This window comes from Monodelphis domestica, chromosome 6 (assembly GCF_027887165.1).
Source record: "Monodelphis domestica isolate mMonDom1 chromosome 6, mMonDom1.pri, whole genome shotgun sequence".
Classification (NCBI taxonomy): domain Eukaryota; kingdom Metazoa; phylum Chordata; class Mammalia; order Didelphimorphia; family Didelphidae; genus Monodelphis; species Monodelphis domestica.
In genome coordinates this window covers 125,712,488-125,738,799 of record NC_077232.1, presented here as the reverse complement: position 1 = coordinate 125,738,799, position 26,312 = coordinate 125,712,488, and the positions used below count along the sequence as shown (strand labels likewise).

The 26,312-nt window shown below is 35.8% G+C and overlaps 1 protein-coding gene across 12 annotated transcripts in view; it reads right to left on the bottom strand.

Annotated features, from left to right (window-relative positions):
• TBC1D1 (TBC1 domain family member 1) overlaps positions 1-26,312 on the bottom strand; it is a 341,861-nt gene that overhangs the window by 17,583 nt on the left and 297,966 nt on the right. For all 12 annotated transcript variants that reach the window (XM_007496571.3, XM_056802524.1, XM_007496573.3 and 9 more), the window contains one exon: positions 7,436-7,605. In XM_007496571.3, the coding sequence (XP_007496633.1) occupies positions 7,436-7,605 (170 nt within the window). The remainder of the gene's footprint in view (positions 1-7,435; positions 7,606-26,312) is intronic.

The window sequence follows — 26,312 nt, the reverse complement described above, 5'->3', positions numbered from 1 at the left end:
CTCCAATGGATCTGTGATTTCATTACTATGAGTATATTCCTTCCAAAGGTGTATGTAGCAATCCATCCATACCTTCTTATCCATCTTATCCATGCCCTCCCAAAAATCCTCCACAAGAAGTTTACCCAATAAAATGAAGCAGATACTGATGAAGAAGAAAGTCTCAGTTTCATCCTTGTCATATGTCTGACCTTCCTTTCTGATCATACATGCCTAATGATATTGTCTAATCCATCTCTCCTTTGTTAACTGGCTACTGGGTTAAAGATTCAGAGGATGTTGGAAAGCTCTAGAGCCCTGCCTTATAACATGAAGGATGAACTTGTAAAAAAGAATGAGAGGAACCCTGCAGATATACAGAAGTAAGAAAGAGCAATGCCCTGAAAACCCAGTGGGATAGTGGTGTTGGTTAGGTGGAGGGGTCAGAAGAAAGAATGCAAGGAGTCAAAGAGTGAGCAAGAAATAAGCCAAAGAGTGCAGAACACCTGTTCTAGAAGCTTGGCTGTAAAAGGGAAGAAAAACACAAGATGATAACCTGAAGGGTCATAAAAAGGTTTTCTAAGGATGGTGGAGATCTGGACATGTTTGTTGGTAGCAAGGAAGGAACAAGCAGATAAGGCAAGAGAACAAAAATCCTTGTGGAGGAAATAAGAGATATTTGTTAAGACTATAGTATATTCCTAGGAAGATTTAGTTCTGGGTAACTGGTCAGATCACAAGAGTGGGTCACAACATATCAATAGGTTAGTGTTAACTTGTGAGAAACTCTATAACTGAGTACCCAAATGATCTGGCGCTGTGCTGTTCAACACTTTGATAAATGATTTGAATGAAAGCACTGACAATGGTATGCTTGTAAATGACAAGAAGACCAGAAAGCAAGGAAGGGAGTGGATTGCAAACATACTGAGTATAGAATCTCTTCTACATCATCCTCCGAAAGTAGTCATGTAGCTTCTGCCTGAAACCTCCAGCAAAGAGCAAGCCATTTAACTTGAGGATATCTCTATTTGGTAAGATGCTTTCTCATATATTCAGTGTTAATATCAACTCTTTGCAACTTCTACCTCAATTCCATATTCATCTTTCTTCAAGGATGGTTGATTGGGCCAAACGAAATAAGATGAAATAAGGATAAATTGCAAATTGTACACCTCAATTCAATAAATCAAATGCACAAATATACAACAGAGGAGTCATGGTGAGATCAAAGATCCTGTGAAAAATATGTGAGGGCTTGGTAGACTCAATCTCAACATAAATCATGTTTTTGTTTTTTTTTTTAAACTCTTACCTTCCGTCTTGGAGTCAATACTCTGTATTGGCTCCAAGTCAGAAGAGCGGTAAGGGCTAGGCAATGGGGGTCAAGTGACTTGCCCAGGGTCACCCAGCTAGGAAGTGGCTGAGGCCAGATTTGAACCTAGGACCTCCCGTCTCTAGGCCTGGCTCTCAATCCACTGAGCTACCCAGCTACCCTCTATACATGTTTAATAACAATTTCATAAACATTAACCACTTACAATGTGCCAGACACTTTTAGGTACTCAGGATACGAAGCAAAAGTGAAACAACTCTTATCTTTCAGGAAATCAATCTGGCCTATATTAAGGCCTTCAACCCCACTGCTCTATAAAAATTAGGATCTCTAAAGTATAAAAATGGAGATTTTAACCCTAGACTTCAATCCCCAGAAGTCCTTCCCAGAATTCCCTATAATCTCACCTGAGTCTTCACCTGGGCAAGATCACAATGAGTATTTAAACTGGCTGTAATGGCTACTTTGGCCTCTTCCTCTACTCAGACATTGCAACATGTAGTAAGTAGTGAGTAAAATGTGAATGGCCTAATCAACCCTAGGCACGTGGTTTATTATTTTGTATCCTTGATTTCTAATAATCTTTAATAAACCTCATAAAATATAATACTTTTATTGCTAGAAACTGATTTAATTTTTACAGAAATGGCAACTACTAGAGTGGATGAGAACTTCTCAAAAAAAAATTTTTAAAAGATACCCTAGATAATGTTTTTTAAGCCACGTTCCTCCTGCCAAGGCTTTTCAGCAAAACTAATTCTTGAGCTCCTCCTGACCTTCTTGTCCAAGATGGCTCACCTGGTCCCAGCCCTGCCTGCCTGGCTCCTGCGCTCCAGTAATCCAGACCTGCTTGACCCAGATCGCTGCCCCGCCCTGCCCCCAGCCCCAGCCCCAGCAACTCTGGCCTCTGACCCAGATTGCTCATTGCCTCAGTCCCAGCCCCAGGACCCTGGCTGCTGGTAGCTTCTGCGTCTTCAGGAATCACAAACCAGCTGGTAAAAACGGGGGTGTTCTTCCTTGGGCTACAGGGACCACAGGGGGGGACAACAAGGAGAAGGAAGAGACTTTTCCAAACAGGAAATTATAAGCATGGCTTATTTCAAAGGGTATCTTTTGAGAGCACTGGATCTGTTACTTATCTCACCTGAGATTCAGGTGAGAAATTCATCTCCCTGCAACTCTTTGGTCCAATTTGAGATTCCTAAAACCCACCCTCACTATGGGGGAGCAGCTCAGTGGCTCAGTGGATTGAGAGCCAGGCCTAGAGATGGGAGGTCCTGAGTTCTAATCCGGCCTCGGACACTTCTTGGCTGTGTGACCTTGGGCAAGTCACTTGAACCTCACTGCCTACTCCTTACCAATCTTCTGCCTTCTGACAATAGGTATCTACATGGATAAAAACAAACAAAAAACCCCAATGAACTTTAAAGTATTCAATACTATTCTGTTACACTGAATCATTTTAATGTACTGGGTTTTAACTACTGTTATATTCTGTTGCTTTTCCCCTATAACTATACTGAACAAATATTATTGAATAAGCCCATATATAAAAACAGCTTTTTTCTGTTTTGAATTTGTAAATTGTCACCTAAAGGATGGATAGACTTCATAAAAAACTGGTTACAATTGTATAACAACCTTTGGAAAATTTAATGAGCTACATATCTCAAAATGATTTTAAGGGGTCTTTTAGAAATGATTTTTAGATTTTTTTTCAACAACTCTGGTCATTTTGCCTGCCCCTAACAGGAGGTAAGGTTCATTTTAGTAGTTGAAGTGAAATGCAATTATAATCCCCACCTCCCACATTTATAAAAATGTGAATGGAGGGGACATCACAGTCTCATACCAAAGGAGCTGGGAAGTTAATACCAGGGCATTGTACCCCTCTGGATAACTCCCAAAAGAGGAGCATCTCTCTCATTTATAACTCTTCAGCTCACTTTACCCAACATCAACAGTACAGAGGTTTGAGTTTTTCCTAGACTTCTCTTCCACATTTTTTTAATGATATCTAGATTTCTTGAGGATGTTCTAGACCGAAATAAGTTCTACTTTGTTTAAAATATGTTTACCAAGATTGAAAGATTTGTTACATTTGTAAAAATTGTGACAAATATCCATCAATTCATAGGCTTTTAAAAATGCCATACAGCAACTTATATCAAATATGATAGTGGGTTTGTTTGCTATTGTAATTAATTGGGCTAGTGAGAATTTTGGGGATATTAATACCTACATATTTGTACTACTGTTCTTTATTAAAAAACTGTTACCTTGTGAAATTCATTTGCTTGTACTCACAGTGGATCATGGCCAGGTATGAAGAGGAAATGGATCTCACTTTTGGTGAGAAACCTTGTATTCTACATTTCCTTAGCTGACAGTGTGTCAATGATTATAAGTTTTATTTTTGAACTGAATAACTCTTTTATTATTATATTTTGTTTGCATGTGTAATATACTATTTCAGTTTTTTATTTTTTCTCTCCTCTTTATATTTGAAGCACATGTTACCAGTATTAAGGTTTTCTTTAACTTTTTTTGATTTAGCAGTAATATAAGTTTAAAATATATTTGCTATAATGTCAATGCATGCCCCCAAAGCTTGAGACTATAAAAATGATGCCATTAATTGTTTAAAAAAATTATGGGACTTTATACTTAATGATTCTGTCTGATTCCAGGACAAGATATACAAAAGAGCCATTGCACAGGGCCAAAGAAGCACAAAGATAAACCTGAATTGTGCCAAAAGAGCACACAGGTCAAAAAAGAAGAAACCAATCCAGGTAGGATTGATGCATTTCTAAGCCAATACAAAGGACTTGAACCTAGTGTGAGAATAGAAGTTGCAATGCTTAACATACGTTAAGACGTAGGCCTTCCTTGTGAAAATGCTTATAGACAAGTATCTCAAATTTGGCTCCTACCTGGCTCCTATAATCTAGTCCCTATTATGTCTTCCATAATGGGGCAACTTTCTGTAGTCCTGGCTACTGACTGGGTAAATGCTTAATTGCTTATATCATTTTAATTGGGCCTTGATTCAAGGACCTGTTATAGATTTACTTTTCCTTTACTTGGAATTTTTATACATAAAACTTTGGTAGTCTATATTTCATCAAGAAATTATATTTTTTATTTGGACATTTTTATGTTTTTGATTTCTCTTACCAATTGATTCATATAACTCATAACTCAGCCATGTATCCCTAAGTGATCCCGGTATTTTTCAATCACCTTCTTGGGGGGGGGGTATGTAAAAATGTAAAATTTATTATCATTTTAAATTGCAAAGTTTAAATTCCTTGAGAAGAATTTTAGGTTAAGAAACATGCTACCTCTCCAAATCCAAAAACTGAACTGTTTGGAGAAGACACCATGAAGATGCCTCCACAGACCACAAGCTGTGCACGAGAAGATCAAGAATGAACTTTGGGTGTGGTTGATTGAACATTTACTTGTATGTATACTCTTATGCCAAAGGGGACTGCCCCCTAACTGGCTTTTTGTCAATGCGCCTAGCAATCATTGGTTTTGTTCTCTTTTCCTTTTACCCACAAATTACTGCAATCTTTAAATTGATTATGTTTCCATGATCCTATTGGGGAAACTGGTTTCCCAATATGATCACAGGGGGTTATTTAAAAATGGAGATTTGAATACCATACTTCAATCCCCAGAAGTCCTTGGTACTTCCCAGAATTCCCTATAATCTCACCTGAGTCTTCATCTGGGCAAGATCACAATTAGTATTTAAACTGGCTGTAATGGCTACTTCGGTCTCTTCCTCTACTCAGACATTGCAACATGTAGTACGTAGTGAGTAAAATGTGAATGGGCTAATCAGCCCTAGGCACATGGTTTATTATTTTGTATCCTTGATTTCTAATAATCTTTAATAAACCTCATAAAATATAATACTTTTATTACTAGAAACTAATTTAACTGTTACAAAAGTTACCAATAATCTTTTTATTGTTACATCCAATGGTCATGTCTCAGGCTTAATTCTACTTGATATCCCTAAAGCTTTTTACACTACTGACCATCTCCATCTTCTTAAATACTTTCATTCCATTGTCTTCCTATTATAAATGCTCATGAATCATTCCTTTCATTGAAAGCATGCCTTTCCTTTTGTCATGGAACTTCATCTTCTCAGTAAGTTAGAACAAAGAAGGAGGTCTTTCCTTTTAGGAGGGAGATCAATTTACAATGTACTATGTTGAAGTTGTATCTGAAAGAATCGCAAAAATAGCTAAAACTAACAGGCTAGGAAATACAAGGTCAGACTGAAAAGTGAGCTTCTCATAATTGGAAGCTTTGAAATGGATAATGAAAGACCAACTGCATAGGGATGTTTTTCATGAGAGAGGGAAAATGAACTTGAAGACATTGGAATGCATATGGGTCTATAAATTACTTTATGCTGCTCTTGGAGAGTTACTCTGAGTTCCCATAAAACTGCAGATAAAGGTGAAATACCTAAATAGTTCACCAGAAAGAGATTTTAATTTGCATGCATAATAAAGCAATCAACTAGTATTTCTTGAATATTTACCTTATGTTAGGAGATAAGAAAAGGATTGGAAAAGCCCACAAGCAGTTTATAGTCTGTGGCTAAACAAACTATGGTGTAAGAATGTAAAGGAATATTATTGTTTTGGAAGAAAGACTGTGCATGATGAATATAGAGAAGCAAAGGAAGAATTACATGAACTGATTCAAAACAAAGTAAGCAGAGTCAACAATGTGCATCATGAGAAAACAATGGGAATGAAAGAACTGCCTACACACACACACACAAATTGAAATTGAAAATTTTAAATTATGAAGAATAAACTAGACCCTAAAGAAGGGCTAGAAGAATATATCCACTCCCTCATGCTCCTTTGTATAGCTTGGGTCTATAGGTGTGAAGTGTTGCACACAATTTCAGATATTTAGGATATGTCTATCATTTTTTGGATGTTTTTCTCTACTTCTCATTCTTTAAAAAATATTTTTAAGGTATAAGGGAGTAGAGCAGAGGACAGATTTAGGAGGAAATCTAGGTTATAGAAAAACAAAATCAATAAAAACTATTTAAAAATTTTTTTGACTTTCTAACTGTACTAATTAAAACCTACTAAACACCCAAAATATTGCAGCACCTTCTAACTAAGATTTATAGTCACTCAAAAGGGTTTGGTCTAGAAATTTAGACTGAGGAAAAACCAAGTGGATAACATGAATAGGGAAGAGCTGGTGCAAAAGGCATGGGTGAATGAGAAATGGAAAGTCACATACAGCAAGTAGGTTGGTCATGCATGTGGAAATTCCTGGGCAAGTACAAATTAGACTAGATGAACTCTGAAATCCTATCCAACTCCAAGGGTCTGTCATTTTTGAGAAGTGCTTCTCTCTCTATTAAGCCAACTTCTGCATCCTTGAAACGTTCATCTATTGGTCCTGGTTTTAATATTCAGCCATCCAAAATATTTAATAAATCACACTCAATTTTTCAAGTAACAAATCTCTTTCTACAGTTTGAAGTAGAGATGTTAAAATTAAAGAGTGAAGAATTGAATTCTAAAAACACTGGTCCCCCATCAATTACATACTTATATAATTTACATTTTCCCTCCCAACTATATGCTTGTGTAATAAAAATTATATATATATATACACATATATATATATATAATATGGCATTATTATTAAAACATTTTTGCTTTAAAAGGAAATGCATTAATAGTCCTCCTCTGCAGAAAAATCAAAGCATTATTAAATCCACATGAAAAACTTTAGACAACATCTGAATATTTTAGAAAAGTAAAATATTAGAATTAAACATTCTAAATCTTAATGACTGCTAATATGTGCACTAATATTTTTAATTTAAACATCCTAGGCATTTTTCTATTGGTGAATTTTACCACTAAATTCATTGCTATTGGCTGTCAAATAGTTGTTAATCACCTACTAAGTGCAAAGTGTTGGATTGGATAAGTAGTTGTGCAAGACACAACTAATTCCTGCTCTCCAAGATCACCTGATTACACAGAAATCACTGTTCAGGATACATCTAAGTGCAACTTGAATTTTGTAAACACCTACATTCAATCATACCTGATTTATGGTCTTTTCCATTTGCACCAAGCCCAGATTTGGTAGTGTATTTTTAATAAAATCTACTATGGTTTCTAAATTTTCATGTTGTAGAATCAAGGGTTTATGGCTTCCAAGCAGACTTAAGGCCACTTTAAATATGACCTCTGATCCTTGAAGAAAGATCATATCTGGGAAAACACAGAAAAGGAGAAAGTTAAACCAAATCAGCTTCTAATGAAATAACATAGACATTTATTTATACAATATAGAATCATGGTGGTTTTTTGTTTGTTTTTGCCAAAAGGTACATCTGATCCAACTGCCTACTTTTGTAGCAGGCTTAGTGACATAAATTCCAATTTTTTAAAAGTTATTTTCATTTTAACATATTTCAGATGAAGTAGTGCAAGGGAATTTTTGCAAACAACAGAAAAATAAATATGAATCATTTTTAAGTCATATATGCTTTAAGGAAGTCAATGACAAAAGCCTCATATTTACCACTACATAGCATATATGGTATACATTTATAACATGTATATATTTATATGTACTAATACTATTTGTAGTAGCATAAACAAAGTAAATGGCCACTCACTAGAGAATGTCTAAACAAGTTATGGTACATGAATATAATGGAATATTACTGTGCTATAAGAATGCAAATAAGTAATATAGAGAAGCATGTGAAGGTTTATATGAATTGATTCAAAATGAAGTAAGCAGAACTAGAAAAATACATAGAATGATAATGTAACAATATACATGGGGGGAACATAATAACAAAAGAATTAAGACCAAATGCTACAAAAATGAGTAACCTTGGCCCTATCTAAGGAAGAGATTCTATGAAGGGGGTGAGGAAGAAGAAAAGGGAAGAGAAGTAACTCTAGGTGTGGAACACTGCATATAATAAAGTTTCAATATGTTGGTTAGTTTTGCTGAACTTTTTTATTTATAAGAGATTGGTCTCTGGAAGGAAGAGGAGATAAAGAATCCATTGGAAAATGTGAGTTGTAAAAACAAAGGATATTAATAAAAAGTTATTTATTAAAATAATTGTTCAATCACACCTGATATGGTCTTTTCCATTTGTACCAAGCCCAGATTTGGTAGTGTTTTACTAATAAAATCTGCTATAGGGATTCACTTTAAGCTATTTTTTGGATATCTGGTGCATCAATCAGAATGTAATTCTTGAGCTTATTGTACCCTAATTTATTTTATTTTTTATTTTTAAACATTATTTTATTTGGTCATTTTCATACATTATTCATCGGAAACAGATTATTTTCTTTTCCTCCCCCCCTCCCGCCACCCCTCCTCTAGCCAACGCGCGATTCCATTGGGTATCACATGTGTACTTGTTCTGAACCCATTTCCCTGTTGTTGATATTTGCATTAGGGCGCTCATTTAGCGTCTCTCCTCAATCATATCCCCCCAACCCCTGTAGTCAAGCAGTTGCCTCCTCATTTATTTTAAAAAGTAAGAATGACATAAAGAAATGATGCAATGTTTGTAAAAAACCTTGAGCATTGTAAAGAAAGCACTATGGATATGTCCACAAAGCAGAACCATGAAAGAAAAGTTCCATAGATCTATGCATGCTTGAAGTTCTTATCCTCTTGGACAGGATATAACTATGGTTTGGGGATGTTGTTTGTTTGTGTTTTAATTATGGATAAAACAAAAGAAATAGACGACACAGAACGCTTTCTTGGATTCTAAAGTTAGCCTTAAAGTCTCTTGCCATTGACCTGAGTTTTCTAATCTCTGCTAAGGAAAATTGTCTACAAAGACTCTCACTGACCACTGAACCATGCCAGAGTTCAGGACACTCTGAAATGTTCTCTAGACAACTAGCGTTTTCAGTGCTGGACCTAGGCAGCAGATGCTATCAGATTCCCAAGGCAGTGAAAGAAAAGGAAAAGATAGTCTTTGCTGTCCAGGAGAATGCTACTCACTTAAAAGCTTGGCCCAAAGGATTTCTAGGGATCTGCTAGTTTTTAATTATTCATGGTAAAAGTCATTTAGAAGACCTTCATTTTGATAACCAATGAAATGGAAGATGTGAGCCAGGCTAGTTGCAGCACTAAACAACTGAGTTTGTTACTACAATGAAGGAAAGACCAGAGCCGATCCAGATGGCCTATCCCCATAGGCTGTGGGCATCAAAAACCTTGGAGAGTCGGGATCATCATCTGAAAAGAGCTGGGCTGCTGACTGGAGAAAGAGCAGCTCAGACATCTTCCAGAAGGAGCGCAATCAGGAAACGTTGATAGAGAATCCCAGCATTGGAGGGTTGGAAGGAAAGGAACCTCCATCCCTCCCTCTTCAGCACCCCAGCATACCTGACGAGTTACTATCCACCCTCTTCACAAAGACCGTCCAGGAGGAATCTAAGGACACCCATTTCCCCCTAGGACAGCTTTAATGGTGAGGAGTTTTTCCTGATAATGGATCTAATTAGCCCATTTGCAATGGCCACCCACTGCTCCTAGCTCTGCCCACTTTGGTCAAAGAGAAAAAGTCTAGTCCTTCCTCCTCATGTTACATCTTCAAACATCTGAATATAGTGATTACAGTCATCCTGAGTTTCTCCAGGCTGAACACAGTCCCTGTGCCTTGATCCATCTTTATACACCAGAATGGAAGGTGCTCATTCTCCTTGGGACACTCGCCACTCCATCATGGTCCTTAACTATAGTGTCCAGAAGTGAACACTTGGGCCAGAGGTGCAGAGGCCATTCTCTGCATTCTGTAACCCAGACCACATGACACCCAACACAACTGACTCATCTAGAGCTTGGAGTCGTCAATCTGGTACTGAACTGTGGCCCTCCATTTTGTAGATGTGAAGGTGGCATTTTGTGTTAAATTTGGTCAGTGTTAAATTTTACACTGAACTTCATTATATCAGATCCAGCTGATGCTCTAGGCCTATGTTGGTGAACCTATGCCACATGTGCTGGAGAGCTGCTCCCCTCCCCCTCTGCATTGAGTCTTAGAACACTTCTCCCATCATCCACTCATCTGCCCAGCAGCCCAACGGCAGTGCTTTTCCCTTCCCTGTCTGGGGTAAGGCAGGCACACGCTGTGTGAGAGTTGCAGTTTGGGCACTTGGTCTCTAAAAAGTTCACCATCACTGACCTATACTTTACCACTCTTCTGCCTTGGAACCAAAACTTAGTTTTGATTTTAAAAGGAAAAATAAGGGTTTAAAAAAGTAACTTTCTGCTACTGAATTAAAATTTAGAGTAGTATAATCATATCCTGCACCAGGTCATAAATGATCCCATATGAGACATAAGAAAGCAGTGGGTGCCCACCCCAGTTCCACTGCTATGAAGTCACTCCACAAATGATTCTGAACAAGAGAGGGTTCTGGAGCTATTATACAACAAATTCCATAAGGTTAAGATGGTGGCAGACACCTACAGGAAATGAAAGATCTGAAGAAAGTACTATTGATTCATATTGCTTATCTAGAGATCATAAGCAGCCTCTGTAGCTACTATGTAAAGACTTTTTAAGCTGTTGAAGAAAAAAATTATAAATAACAGACTAATGCAGGGCTTCTTAATATTTTCTTATGTCTTCCCCAATCCCCAAAGCCGTGTGGTGAAAGTTATGGCCCCCCTTTTCCAAATAATGTTTTTAAATGCATAAAATGAAAAACACAGGATTACAGAAAAAACCAAAGGTAGTAAAAAAAAATAAAGCTGTAAATTTTTTTCTCTTTCCAAGTTGACCGATCCCCTGAAACCTATCCCCCAAGAGGTTTGTGGACCCCAAGTCAAGAACTCCTGTATTACTGGTTACAGATCCATCCCACTATGAAATAAGTCTTTTACAATGGCTAAAGCAGAACTTTCCTTCCTCAGCAGGGCAAGAGATTCTCTTGAGGAGCATGAAACCACAGCCAAAATCATTGGATATTTTCAAGTATAATTCTTATAAATATACTGATTTTTTTCCAAGAAAAAGTAAGTTCAAATCAAAATTGACAAAAGGGAGGCTAACATGGTGAAATCACTCCCACTGGAAGTTAAAAGCAGCACAATTTACTTAATGCAACACATATGCACAAACAAGGTAAAATTTGAGTCAGTGTGTATTGAAGGCTGAGGTGGGCATGATTTGCCAATCTCACTAGCAGCATGGGGTAATGACACAGTAGGACTGGATTGTGCTACTTGATACCTTTGAAAATAACATCTAATACTAAAGTTAAGTGGCCTTTGTGTAAGAGTACAAAATATCTTGGATTTCTTAATGTCATTTACTTTGGTAAACAGAATATAAGAAGTTAGTTTTTTTTTAAATGGCAGCTTATTAAAAAATGAAATAACTTGAGGATGATCATTGATAATCATTTTAAATATTTAATAGTTAAATTTATGTTGTTATAAAAGTTGTAATAAATTCTTAATTTTACTAGAATAAAATACAGTTTAAGAAAACTATTCACACAGTCTGTTTTATAGATTATATGAAAGGGGAATAACCTTATGTGAGAGGGAGTAACATTGACAGGGGTCACTACATAAAATTTGGAAAGCATTGAGCTAAAGTATTAGTTTGTTTTTTTAACTTTTATTAGATAGCAAAATTTGACAAAAAAGATTTATGTCTATGTAAAATTATATCCTTCTTCTTTTTATTTTTCAGTTATCTCTCTGTCTCTGTCTCTCCCTTACTTTCTCTTAGAATTGAAACTAAATATCATTTCCAAGGCAGTAGAAAGGTAGGGGCTAAGCAATGGGGGTTAAGTGACTTGCCCAGGAATACACAATTAAGAAGTATCTGAGGCCAAATTTGGACCCAGGACTTCCCTGAGCCACCTAGCTGCCCCTGGATGAATCTTTCTTAAGGTATAGCTTCCCTGAATTTAAATTAGAACTACCTTAGAAGTATTAGTACACAGCAAAAATTAATGTCTAGAGCTATATAGATACATACACAAATATATAAAAATATAGGTGCATCTATTTATATACATATATACCTACCTACATACATACATACACACACAGATCACTATATTGGAGGAGGTACATAGTGTCTTGATCATTAACTAGGGAGCATGCAATGTAATAGTGAGGTCTGAGCAGAAGGTTCAATTTCAAATGACTCCGCACGAGGCCCATTATATGTATATAATGCACTATTATACACCCTTATATTTGGATAAGAAACACATTTTCCAGGCTTTGGGAATGCATACTAGGAATTGGTTCTGCCATTCTGGAAAGCAATTTGTAACTATGTCCAAAAAGTTATTAAACTATGCAACTAAGTATATTCATTGACCCAGAAATACCATTACTTGGTCTATACCTCAAATAGAAAAAAGGAAAAAAAGAATTATACACAAAAATACTTGGAGTTCTTTTTTAATATCAATAAATTTATATGCTATAAATATAATAGTGTGTAAATTTATAAAGAAAATATTAACTGAGCAACCAGAAAACATGAACAACAATACAATAATGACAGGAGTTTTCAGTGTTTCTCTTGCTTTAAACAAGTATTAACAGAAAGATAAACAAAAAGAAAAAAATCCAACTAATCAAAGTGCTGGAGAAACTATAGCTAAAAGAAAATTATATGCAACTTATTAAAGAATATGTGTGTTTCCCCAAAACACAGAGTGTTTTAAAAAACTGACAATGTATTAAGGCACAGAAAGATTGCAAACAAATAGAAAAAAGAAGAAATAGTAAACATATTCTTTATAGACTATAGTGCAACAAAAATAGTAATAATTTCAAGTATCACAAACAAAAGACACAGATGCAAACAAAGGCTTAATAATGAAATATGAAATAACAAGAAAAAAGAAAAATTATTGAAATAATTAGTAACTATGGAAGAAAATTATAATGATGAAACAGCATGCCAAAATTTCTGTGATATAGTTAAAGTAGTTTCCAAGGAAAATCATATTTTACAAAAATGTAATAGCAAAATAGAAAAAGTGCCTTAACTAATTTAATATACATTTTTAAAATTACAAAGCAAACAAATAAATCTAAAGACGCACAAAACAGAAGATGTAAAAAATTTGAGAGAAAATAAACTGAAAGTCAAAGAATATGAAGAAATAAATAAAACTAAGAGGTGGTTATTTGAAAAAACTAATAAAGTTGATAAACTTTAGCTAATCTGATTAAAAAGAGGGCAGAAAATCAAACTAATAAGATAGCATATGAGCAAGGTGAAATCACAACAAAACCAGAAGAAATAAAAAGATCAACCAGAACCTATTATACACAGTTATATGAGAACAAAACTAAGAACACAAAATAGAAGAATGTCTTAAAAAATATAAAATAACCAAACTAACAAAAGACTAAATGGAGATATTAGATAACTCAATCTCAAAAAAGGAAATAAAACTATTTGTAAAAGAACTAGCAAAAAAAATATTATCCTGTTGGATTCACAAAATTCACAAAAAAAGAATTCTATAAAAATTTAATTTTTAATATTACATTTCACTTTATCTCTACTTTTTTGTTTGAGTTATCTTTCACAAAATGACTAATACGGAAAGCTGTTTTACACTATTACACATGTAAAATCTTTATCAGATTATTTGCTATCCCAGGGATGTGGGAGAGAAAATGTGGGAGGGTGAAAATTTGGCTCAAACTTTTAAAAAATGAAGGTTAAAATTTGTTTTTTCATATAATTGAGGAAAAAAATAAAACATTAAAATAAAAAAGACACTTTGGACATTGTTTTCAAAAAGAGATCTAAATCCAAAATGCTAGGAAACTTGCATTTCATAGGGGTTTTATTCCCATAAATATTAATTAATTCATGCATAAAAAAGTATTATGTGGACTTGTGCACCAGAATATACAACTATTTCTAGGAGTCATGTTGAAATTTTTTAAAATTATATACTTAATAACCATCACCACCAACAAGACATTTAAATAAATGCCTAAAATTTATATGCAAAACCACAAACCTCATATCATTTATGTTTAAAATATATACATTATATATGTGTGCTAATATAAATATCCTCTGCTTTTAGGTACCTTTTGGATTTGTTTTACTTACTTTTTTTCCTCTTGATTTTGTGGCTGTTTTTGGCAGTGCAATCATAATATAGTATTCTTATTCACTTTTCATCTCTTCATATATTTCCCTTATTTTCTTTAATATTTCCAATATTTATCATTTCTATTAACATAATACAATCCATTACATTCAGAAATCACAATCTATTCAGCCATTTCTCCTAATCATTGCATTTATGCTATTTCCAATTTTGTCATTGCAAACAAAGTTTCAATAAATATTTTCATACATATGCAACTTTTTACCCTCTCAATAATGTTTTTAGGCCTAATCCTAGTAATGAGAGCCCTAGGTCAATTAGTATGAATGGCTTTTCAGCCCTTAATGTACATTTCCATCATGTTTTCTAAAAACAAAACAATTCACAGCTACTCTAGCAATGTAATATTAGGCCTGTCTCTCCATATTCCTATCAGCATTTAATTTGATGAACTTAACCCATCTGGTTCTCAGTTAACATAAATTACAAGAACTATATTTTGCTAGAATGGTCCTTACACAGCCAACATAATCTGTTGCCAGAACTGTTCTCTTTCCAAAACAGGTCTTTCCAGCTTGGTCACACCCAGTGGAACTATCCCTTAGGAATTACCTCGATAGTATGATGAGTGTTAAAGTAAGACTTTTGCAGAATATTTATGCTCTCTAAAACACTGTTGTCCTACCAGAAACTTTGTTGGGATTATGTGTATGCTCAGCCTTAGATCTACTAGTACCCTCATGCAGGTGTGTGTAGGCTCTCTAGATATCTTTCACACTTAATTTATCTACGGTACTTTTCATCTTCTTAACTTCTTATTTATTTTTTGTTAGATTCATTTAGTTATGAGAGGGGAAAATTTAAGTACACTGCTTTTATTATTTATTTTGTTACTTATAAATCTGTATCTCATTTAGTTTTTCCTTTAAAAATCTGGATGCTATAATACTTGGTGAATATAGGTCCAATATTGATAATGCTTCATTATCCTTAGTGACTCATTCCCTAACATAATATCTAACTATACCCATCTCTGTCAGAGATCATGACTGCTACTTCTCTGGATCATTTGAAACAGTATATTCTGCTATAGTCCCTCACCTTTACTCTATATGTGTCTCATTTTCAAAGTGTTTCTTGTAAACAAGACATTGTCAGGTCCTGTTTTTTTTTTCCTATCCTTTCTGCTATCCATTTTCTTCTAATAGGTGGATTTATGTCATTTACACTCAATTTTATAGTTACTAGTTGTGCATTTCCATCTACTCTGTTCTTCCTCACTGTCAGTTCAGTTCATTGGATCTATGAAATGCTGTATTTCATGTCCTAAAGGTTGTGGCTACTATGTCTTGTGTTATTACGACTGTAAATCACTATGGTTTTTTCTTGTTGTAGTATTTTTCTCCTCAGCCTAGGAGCTACAGACCTTAACAAAGATGTTTCTATGCATTTTCATGGTTGGGTCACTTTAAGGTTGTGATTGGTGGATTCTTTCAATATCTATTTATCCTCTGTTTCTAAAATTCTTGTATAGTTTTCCTTGATTTCTTGTTGTATGGTGTTTAAACTTTTTTTTTAATTCTAATTTTCCAGGAGTCCAGCTACTTTTATCTTGTCTCTCCTTGATTTATTTTCCAAGTTAGTTGTTTTTGTAATGTCTTGTATTATCTTCTATTATTTCATTCATTTGATTTTGCTTTATTGTTTCTTAATGCCTTAGGAAATCATTAGCTTCCCCTTGCCTAATTTTAGTTCTTAATAAATTATTTTCTTTCATAAGTGTTAAGAGAGTTTTTATTAATTTCTCCTTTTTTATACTTAAGAGTTTTCAAAAAGGAACAATAATATTTTTCAGTCAGAAATTAACCTATTGTAAAATTACTTTCATTTTCCTCCTTCCTATTCATATTTACTAATAATAAACTGTTTTGCATTTAATAAACTGCGCATTGGCTTTTGTTCAAACTCCTACCCCCTACCCCCCAAATTTAACCCTTCACAATGAATATCTGGAGATCTTTGCCTTTACTGCTTGCTGCCTGAAGATTCTGTGATCCACTCCTTCAATCCCAGGTTATAGGCTTAGGAATCAAGGCTAGGTTGCCTCCTGTCATGAGGGGATGCCTTGTTGATTTCACTGTTTGCTTTGTTCCTGCCCCCAGGATCTGTGGTAATGGAACTGAGGCCAGGGAAGTAAAAATAAGTTCTCCCTAGTTGTCTCTGACTGTTGTTTCACTCCAGATTCCTGTTGCTGCTTACAGTATTGATTCTATGGAGTTATTTTTTAATTTGTGGGGGTACTGGGGTGGGGATAAGGAAGCTTCACACCCTACTCTGCCATCTTCCCCTAGAAATTCTTTTTAAAGTAGCAATGAATTGGAAACTAAGATGCTTATCAACTGGGGAATGACTAAACAAATTATGGTATATGGATGCAATGGAAAATTGTTATGTCATAATACATGTATAATCCAGATTGAATTGCTTGTCAGCTATGGGAAAGAGGAGAGAAGAGGGGAGGGAGACAATATGCATCATATAACTTTGTAATATTATCATGCCATAAGAAATGGGAAACTCTATATGAACTGATGCAGAGTTAAATAATCAAATGAGCAGAAACAAAATTATTTATACAGTAAAATATTTTAAAGATAAAACAACTTTAAAAATACCAGAAAAAAATCTGATTAATGCATTGACCAGTCATGATTCTATAGGACTGACAATAAAGCCACCCTCACGAGAGAGAGGTTATGGGTCCAAGATGTAGAATAATCTCATAAAGTAATCAGGGCCTTACACAGATGATGTCAAACAACCAATGAGACCTACAAAGGAGTTAAGCAGACACCATGGTAATCAGGAGGGAAGGAATGATTTGAGGGCTAGAGAAGCAGACACTAAAGAGAATCCATTCATCTCACTCAAGATCAATGATTCTTGATGATGGTCTATATTAAGAAGATATAGATCAGAAGTATCAAAATTGTAATGAAAAGGAAAATATATGTTGGTACTCACTGGCAAGAGAGGGAAGTCAGCTTAGTTTCAGAGGGATCATGGACCATACCAAGAATAAGGGAATAGCTGAATCCACGGGTTACCCTCTTTTCAGTCTGATTCCCCTCATGATCCTATTTCTGGTTTCTAGACCTCGAAATCTTATCTGTGCCTTTCACACTGGAACTTCCCCCAGCATCTGGGGCCTCCTCTCCATGTTGTGGAAAGGAAATAAGACTGACAGTTGGTGGGGGAAGGGGCAACTAGGAGTGGCAGTTGGGTCTTGTGATTAGCACTTCCTTCCTGCTGGGAGTGGCAGTTGGGTCTTGTGATGAGCACTTCCTTCCTGCCAGGGTGGACTTGCTTCCTGATGTTGGAGGAGAGAGGAGCTTGTTCAGCCCAGTCTGGAGTGATGTGCCTCTTGTTGGTTCAGCCCGAAGATTTAGGCCCAATTACTTTTGAAGGTCAGAACTGTTCTTGTTTGCTTTTCTGTCTACTGCTAAGATTCTGAATTAGACAAAGCAGGACTGATATAGAGTAGACGGGAGTGAGAGAACCCTCCGCCAGGCTCGGGGCCTGGCCTCAACTCCAAAGCTGAGAAAAAAACTCCAATCCCAACTGGTTATTAAACTTTACATTATTTGAATTCACAGTCAGATAAGTGGACTATCTTTTCTGGTCATAGAGGGAGCTGAACTTCAGTTCAGTCATTCTAGGACAAACAGTCCTTATTGGACCCCTGCTGCTTCCTCTCAGCAGGGGGCATCTCCCTCCTTTGCTTCACCAAGCGATATTCCCTCTCTCCCCTCAACTCCTCCATACCCCAAAAAAACTCCCATTATTCCCCATTTTTCCAATCCCCCATTTCCTTTCCCAATAAATATTACACTGTGACCTTCTCAACCAGGCTTATCTTTTTAAAGAGCTGCCCTTTCCCACTAGTGAATTTTTCCTGGGATTTGGTCTCTAACTTGTGAAGAGGCCTATGATGACCTTGAAAACTATGCCTTCATGTTGAATAGTTTTATCTTTCCTTGACCCCCCATCCTCTATCCCTTGCTTTACAGATCTCTTTTGTGTATTGCCCTCCCCTATTAGAACATGAGCATCTTGAGGGCAGGGATTGCCTTTCTTTTTGCTTGTATTTGAATTCCTGGCAGCTAAAGCAGCTAAGTGATACAATGGACAGAGTGCTCATCTGTAAAATGAATAGGTTGAAAGAGATGGCCTCTAAGATTTTTACTCAGTAATCCCTGTTCAGATGATCCCTTTCCAATAGCCTGAAATGCCACCACTAACTAGCAACATAAATTGATGCCACATAAGTCCATATCCTTTTTGTAGAGGCAAGCACTTTTAAGTTTTCATACAGCCTTTTAATTTTAACTTCACTCTTAGTTCTAAGAAGTTTATTAAACAACTTTATTAAATTTTTTGACTTTGTATTCCCACCACTAAATTCAGAACCAGGCATGCAGTAAGTGTGTAATAAATACTTGTAAAGAGATTGTTCCTCCAACAATCACAGATTAGAAGCATGACATCAGAGAGAGGCTGGATGAGAAACTCATTAGAAAGGAAAATAATTCCAGTATCAAAAAATAACATATCTAGAATATGGAGGGGCAGGTAGGTGGCACAAGGAATAGAGTACTAGGCCTAGAGGCAGGAAGCCTTAATTTTCTTAATTCAGATCTAGCCACACACCTACTAGCTGTGTGTCCTTGGACAAGTCATTTAATCCTATTTGCTTCAGTTTCTTCATCTGTCAAATGAACTAGAAAAGGAATTAAAAAACTACTCTTCTATCTATCTACATTTTCTCTCTCTCTCCCTCCCTCCCTCCCTCCATCCCTCCCTTCCTTCCTTCCTTCCTTCCTTCCTTTCTTCCTTCCTTCCTTCCTTCCTTCCTTCCTTCCTTCCTTCCTTCCTTCCTTCCTTCCTTCCTTCCTTCCTTCCTTCCTTCCTTCCTTCCTTCCTTCCTTCCTTCCTTCCTTCCTTCCTATGGAGATCCCAAAGGAACAAGGATCATCTACAGAGAATGAAATCAGAAATAATCATCCTGTCCAATCCTTGGCTTTAGAACCTCTGGGTACTAGTTAATAGGCCTGAAGATAGCAAGGGTAGAGATCTGACAGCAGACCACCATGAAAATGTCAGATCATAATAATTCCTTTAATTTTTCTTTTTTTAAACTAAAAACATTTTTTCTGATAGTGGAACAACATCGTGTTCTTTATACTTAAAATTATTCCATTGAAGACAAATTAGTTCATTAAAAAGAAACATTTATAATAGTTGTACTCCTAATTTTAATCATTTGGAAACCATCCTTGAAGCAGGCCAACTAACCATATGGCAGACATGTTCAAGTAAAGCAAGACTCTGGTTGTTTAGGAGAAATTTCTAGAGTGGCCTCTTTCAACAGGGTTTTCTTGACATCTTTTTTGCTTTTCCTCTTTTCCAAACCACCTATAGATCAACACTGGCTTTTATCAAGCAGGAAATAAAGACAGTAGCCCTGAATTCATAAAACTATTTGGAAGGACATGAATCAAAGCAACTTTTTCAATAGTCACTCTAATTACATTGTTTTGAAGCCACTCAGTATTGATACTCTCTATTAGAAACTCCCATCGAGGGCAGCTGGGTGACTCAGTGGATTGAGTCAGGCCAAGAGGTGGGAGGTCCTAGGTTCAAACCTTGCCTCAGATACTTCCTAGTTGTATGACCCTGGGCAAGTCACTTGACTCCCATTGCCTAGCCCTTACCACTCTTCTGCCTTAGAATCAATACACAATATTGATTCTAAGACAGAAGGTAAGGGTTAAAAAAAGCTCCCTTTGATTTGAAAGTGGGTTTTTCAAACTGAGGAAAGATATAAAATGGAAAATAGGATGGGAGAGAAGCTTTCTATTTTATTTCTCCCACCATTTCAATTTTCCCCTTATTTGTTCCTCTTAAAATGTGAAGATCCTCACACCTTATACCAAGATAAATTCAGAATGGGTGAATGACCTAAATATAAAGAAGGAAATATATAAATATATAAGTAAATTAAGTGAACACAGAATAGTATACCTGTCAGGTCTATGGGAAAGAAAAGAATTTAAGACCAAGTAAGAAATAAAAGAATATCACAAAATATGAAATCAATAATTTTGATTACTTTAAATTAAAAAGATTTTGTACAAATAAAACCAATGCAACCAAAATTAGAAGGGAAATAACAAGGTGGAGAAAAATCTTTATAACAAAAATCTCTGACAAAGGTCTAATTATTCAAATATATAAGGAACCAAATCAATTTGTATAAAAAAATCAAATCATTCCCCAATTGAGAAATGGGCAATGTACATGAATAGGCAGTTTTCAGATAAAGAAATCAAAACTATCAATAAGCACATGAAAAAGTGTTTTAAATCTCTTATAATTAGAGAAATGCAAATCAAAATAACTCTGAGGTATCACCTCACACCTAGCAGATTGGCTAACATGGCAGCAAAGGAAAATAATAAATGTTAGAAAGGATGAAGCAAAATGGGGACACTAATGCATTGCTGGTGGAATTGTGAATTGATCCAACCATTCTGGAAGACAATTTGGAATTATGCCCAAAGGGTTTTAAAAGACTGCCTGACCTTTGACCCAGCAATACCACTGCTGGGTTTGTTCCCCAAAGAGATAAGAAGAAGAAAAGTATACAAAAATATTCATAGCTGTGCTCTTTGTGGTGGCAAAAATTTGGAAAATGAGGGGATGCCCTTCAATTGGGGAATGGCTGAACAAGTTGTGGTATATGTTGGTGATGGAATACTATTGTGCTCAAAGGAATAATGAACTGGAGGAATTCCATGGGAACTGGAACAACCTCCAGGAAGTGATGCAGAGTGAAAGGACCAGAACCAGGAGAACATTGTACACAGAGACTGATACACTGTGGTACAATCAGATGCAATAGACTTCTTTACTAGCAGCAATGCAATGACCCAGGCCAATTCTGAGAGACTTATGAGAAAGAATGCTATCCACATTCAGAGAAAGAACTGTGGGAGTAGAAACACAGAAGAAAAACAACTGCTTGATCACATGGTTCAAAAGAGAGATGATTGGGGGTGTGAACTTTAAACAATCACCCCAGTGCAAATATCAGTAATATGGAAATAGGTCTTGATCAATGACATGTAAACCCAATGGAATTGTGTGTCAGCTATGGGAGGGTGATTGAGGGAGGGGAAGGAAAGAACATGAATCTTGTAACCATGGAAAAATATTCTAAATTAAATAAATAAAAATAATTTTTTAAAAATGTGAAGATCCTAAGGATGGGATACTATCACATTTGACTCAACCACCAGTGGGAATAAGATAAAGGATAAAAATAACATAGTGACAATCATGTGAATCAAGGTTTAAAAAAAAGGTCTCTGTATCATAAGTCAAAAATACATGAAATGAACTCTGCAAATGCCTCACCACAAATCTCAAAATATTTAAAAATGATCACTTTCATTTGCTTCTTTCCTTTTTTGATGGCACATATTATAGTATGTTCCAGAAAACTTTAATAGTTGAATAAACAATCATAAATCATACAATCCAGCAGTGGGAGACAGTTGGGATCAAGGCTTAAATCCTGCCTCAGATAATCCTCAGCAATCATAACCACCCTGGACCTATTTCATCATCTGTGAAATGGGGATAATAAAATAAAAGCAGCTACCTCTCAGGGCTACAGGGGGGAATCAAATGAGACATGAGACGTTCATTTCAAAGTCAAAAAAGCACGACATAGACATAGGTGTTATTATTAATAAGCTGACACTTAATTTTTCACATTCTTTGAAAGGAAGATGAGTACTAAGGATGTAATAATGTCAACATCTGTTCTATTGTTCCAAATACAGCAAGAGGCTACTAAGCATTCGAAATGGCCAGGAGAGTTTGCTGAATGAGAATCAGGAAATTTAAGTAAAGGCAACATGTGACTACCTGAAGTGAATGCAAATGCCATAAAGATGGCAGGCAGCTGCCCCCCTAAGGAGCACCCATTAATCCAAGGTGACCTATCCCATTCTGATGAGAGTGAGCCAAGCTGACTGCATGCCTCAAAAATCCTTTACTTCTATATAAAACAGTGAATTGTTAACAAAGGCCCATTTGTTTTAAGAGCTTATCCAGTCTTTAAGTCTTGTAATGAAGTGGGCTATAGGCCAGAGGGAGTACAATGTATAAATGGCAAGCTCTAAGAATAAAAAATCAAGCCATCCACAATCTTGGAACAGAATAAACATTGTTTCTTAAGCCTCTCCCCTTGCTAAGTAAATAAGTGGTTTTGGAGAACCTACCTTTGTCACAGGACATACTTCAGAAGAGGTCTGCCTAAGTCTGATGTGTTGAAAGTTGCAATAGATAGAGTAAAAAGGGTAGTTTTTTGCAACCTGATATCACATCACAAAGCTGCCTTGTAGTTCACACACCCTGGCTATAAAGCATGGTTTAAGTGAACTGGAGAATAACCCACAGAGTATATGAGGAAAAAACCTGTGGGACTTAATGGAATCTTAGATCTAGGTATCAGCTTCTTTATGAATAATGCATTGGAAACTCTAAGACCCACCAGTGATTCTATTATAAATAGGGGAAAGAATGTCCAGGAATGGTTTAGACGCTCCTGATCCCCGTCACTACTCTGGTCCTGACCCCTAGAGAGGGAGGTTCTTCACCCTTTTGGGGTCATGGACCCATTTGGCAGTCAGAACAATGTTTTGATAGACATAAAACAAAATGCGTGGGGTTACAAAGGAAGCCAATTATATAGAAACAAAATTGTGGGTTTTTTTTTTTTTTAGTTCAAAGATTTGGGTTAAGAACCCTTGTGACAGATTCAGTAAGATACTCAAGTTATCCATGTTTCAATCCAACACTGAAAAAATGTCTAGCACTTCTCAGGAAAGATTTCTGTTTTGTTTGAAAGCTTTTTGCAAATACTTCATCGAAGTTTAGGGGAAGAGTTCTTTTCCTGAAATCCTTGACACAAAAGGCTTTGCAATCATCTGTCTAAGTTGGCTTGGGTGTAGTCCTGCCTGGAGGCACAGAGATGAACTTGATGACCTCATGAAGCTCCATAAAGCCCTTTTCAGTCTCATGATTTCATGAAACACCAACCCATATTTTGTTAGGTTTTCTTAACATGCAGTAGAATTCAATGAAGGTATTGTTTATACCACACTAGTAGCAGAACTCTTTTCTACCCCACATCTCTTTACCTTCCAACAATCAATCAATTAACAAATCACAATCCTGCTATGTGCCTAGCTTTGCATTAAATGCTAGAATTACTTTGAAGAATGCAATGAAGAGTCGAGGAGAAAACTGAAGACTTTTGACTGCAAACACAGTCCTCTTTCCATTCTGTCATATTGTCTTCAAATAAAGAAAATAAAGAAAAATGAGCTAAATGCAAGAAAACCCAAGATATGAAAGATATCTGTAGAGAAAAACAGGTATAGAGAGTATAGTTAATAGGGCATTCCTGTAAGTTTGAGTCTATTCCTCTTATTTTTTCCTATTTTATATTCCTGTATCATTGAGTAAAATATCATAAATCTACATGTTCCACAACTTCTTTTGTCATTTATTATTTATTTAATGTTTATTATTTATTAGTAATTTCATTTTAGAAGTAACTTTTCAAAGACTAGGCTTCTTAGTCCACTATTTTCACATATGCTGTGAATGAGGTCAATGTTGTAGTCTTTTTCTCTTTTTTCAGATTGAAATTTTTTCCACCAACTATATATGAAAACAATTGTTAACATATTTTAAAAATATTTTGAGTTCAAAATTCTCTCCCTCTCCTGCCTCCTCATTGAGAAGGCAAGCAATTTGACAAAGTTTAGATGTTTCAGGAATCCTAAGAAGATAAGCCTCTAAGAGAGTGGATACACTCTGTGTCAAACACAAAAAAACCCCCAGATCTTTGAAGCATTTCAGTGACACGAGATTGCTGACATAACATATGCATACAAATGTATACATGTGGAGAAAGAAGATCTAGAACTCACAAAGGAAAAGACAAGAGATTGCTTAAGTGAAGAAAGAAGATATTATCAAAAGGAATTATATCCACAACTGAATTCCAGAATTTTCATAATATTGGAATTGAATCTAAATCCAATATTTTCTTGGTCACCATGCCATATAACAAGCTCTTGCATATTACCATTATATAACAATTTTAATCACTTAAATTTTGTTATTAACAGTGAAGATAAACTTTTTTTTAGTTACAGCCTAAAGTCATGAGTTACCAGCTCCAATATGAGAATGTGATAGATAAATAGTCCCTTCTCTCAGGGAGCTTATAGGATAGTTCAGGGGGGAAATGGAATATTTCAGTTGTATATACAGGAAGGCCTCTTTATCTGTGGTTCCATTTTCTGAGCTTTTAGTTTTCCATGGTCAACTGGGAAGGTCCCCTGAAATATCATTTTCACTTTTGGGGAGGATGGAAGAGGTCAGGGGCTGTAGAGCACCAAACCAAGAGGTAGGAGCAGGGAGAGAAAGCACATATGTATGGAATCAATAGGTGTTTCGTTAAAGCTGAGGACTCAGTCATCTGCAATAGGTCTTCTAATGTATTCCCCACAGATTTGGGGGCCCTACTTTACAACAAGGTTAAACTATATAGTACTGATTATAAGGGGAAAGTATTGTTTTGGGGGGACTGTAGTTATCAGAGGTTTCATGGAGAAAATATGTCTTGAATTGAAAGAGTCAATAAGTTGTAGGGGAAAGTAAAGTCATTCCACACAGGCATGCCATAAGTGAATATATAAACATAAAAAAAGTCAGGATGTGGAATTCCAGAATGGTTTAATAATAGGAAAACAATTTATATAACTGAGCACTTGAGCAAAAGGGAAAAAAAAAACAAATTGAAGACTCTATCACCAAACTATTCAATAGAGAAAAGGTCTTCACATATCATTTTCAAAAAAAATAATAATAATACTACAAGGATCTTTCTTCAATATGATGAAAAGTATGTTGAATACCACAATCTTATAGGTAACTGAAAAACACTAAAGGCATTTATATTCAAAATCAGGGATAAAAGAGGGAAAGTCATGCTCACTAATTCCATTTGACAGTTTTAGAAATATTAGCATATATTTATAATAGCAATAATGAAGGAAAAGGAAATCAAAGAAATAAGCATTGGTAATGGAGAAGTTAAAATATCTATTTGGAGACATATGTCTCTAGAGATAGTGAGACAAGGTGTGAAGATGGGATTAACTACATGCCCTATGGGCAGTCACAAACAAAACTATAGCTTCAATTGTTCCACTTAAAGTGGAAGGAAGGCACAGGAAGTGACAAAAGGAAGGGTCTTTAAAAGTGTTAAGAACTTCCTGTGACTAGCTCTTTTCACCTTCAAACTTGGCCCTGGAGGATCTCTGGCTGGGGACTTTGGACTGCTCTTCGATTTTCCCTTAGAACTACCATGTGGGTGAGTGAAAAAGACTGACTCCTTTTCATGACTTTTCAAGGGGTACTAGCCTCCAGAAAGGCCCCTTATCCTGGAGGTGGTTTTTGGAGTAGAACCGTTATTTAATTTATCTCTGGGCCCTTTTGCTGGGGCCTCTGAAGCCCTGCCTGGTTTTGACCAGCCTGGAGTAAATGTCTACTCTCTCTCACTTCCTTACTTTCACGCTTTCCCTTTATTTTATAAACAAATTGCTATAAAGTCATTCTGACTTGAGTAATAATTTCTGGTGAACGCATTTCTCATATATTTAGTC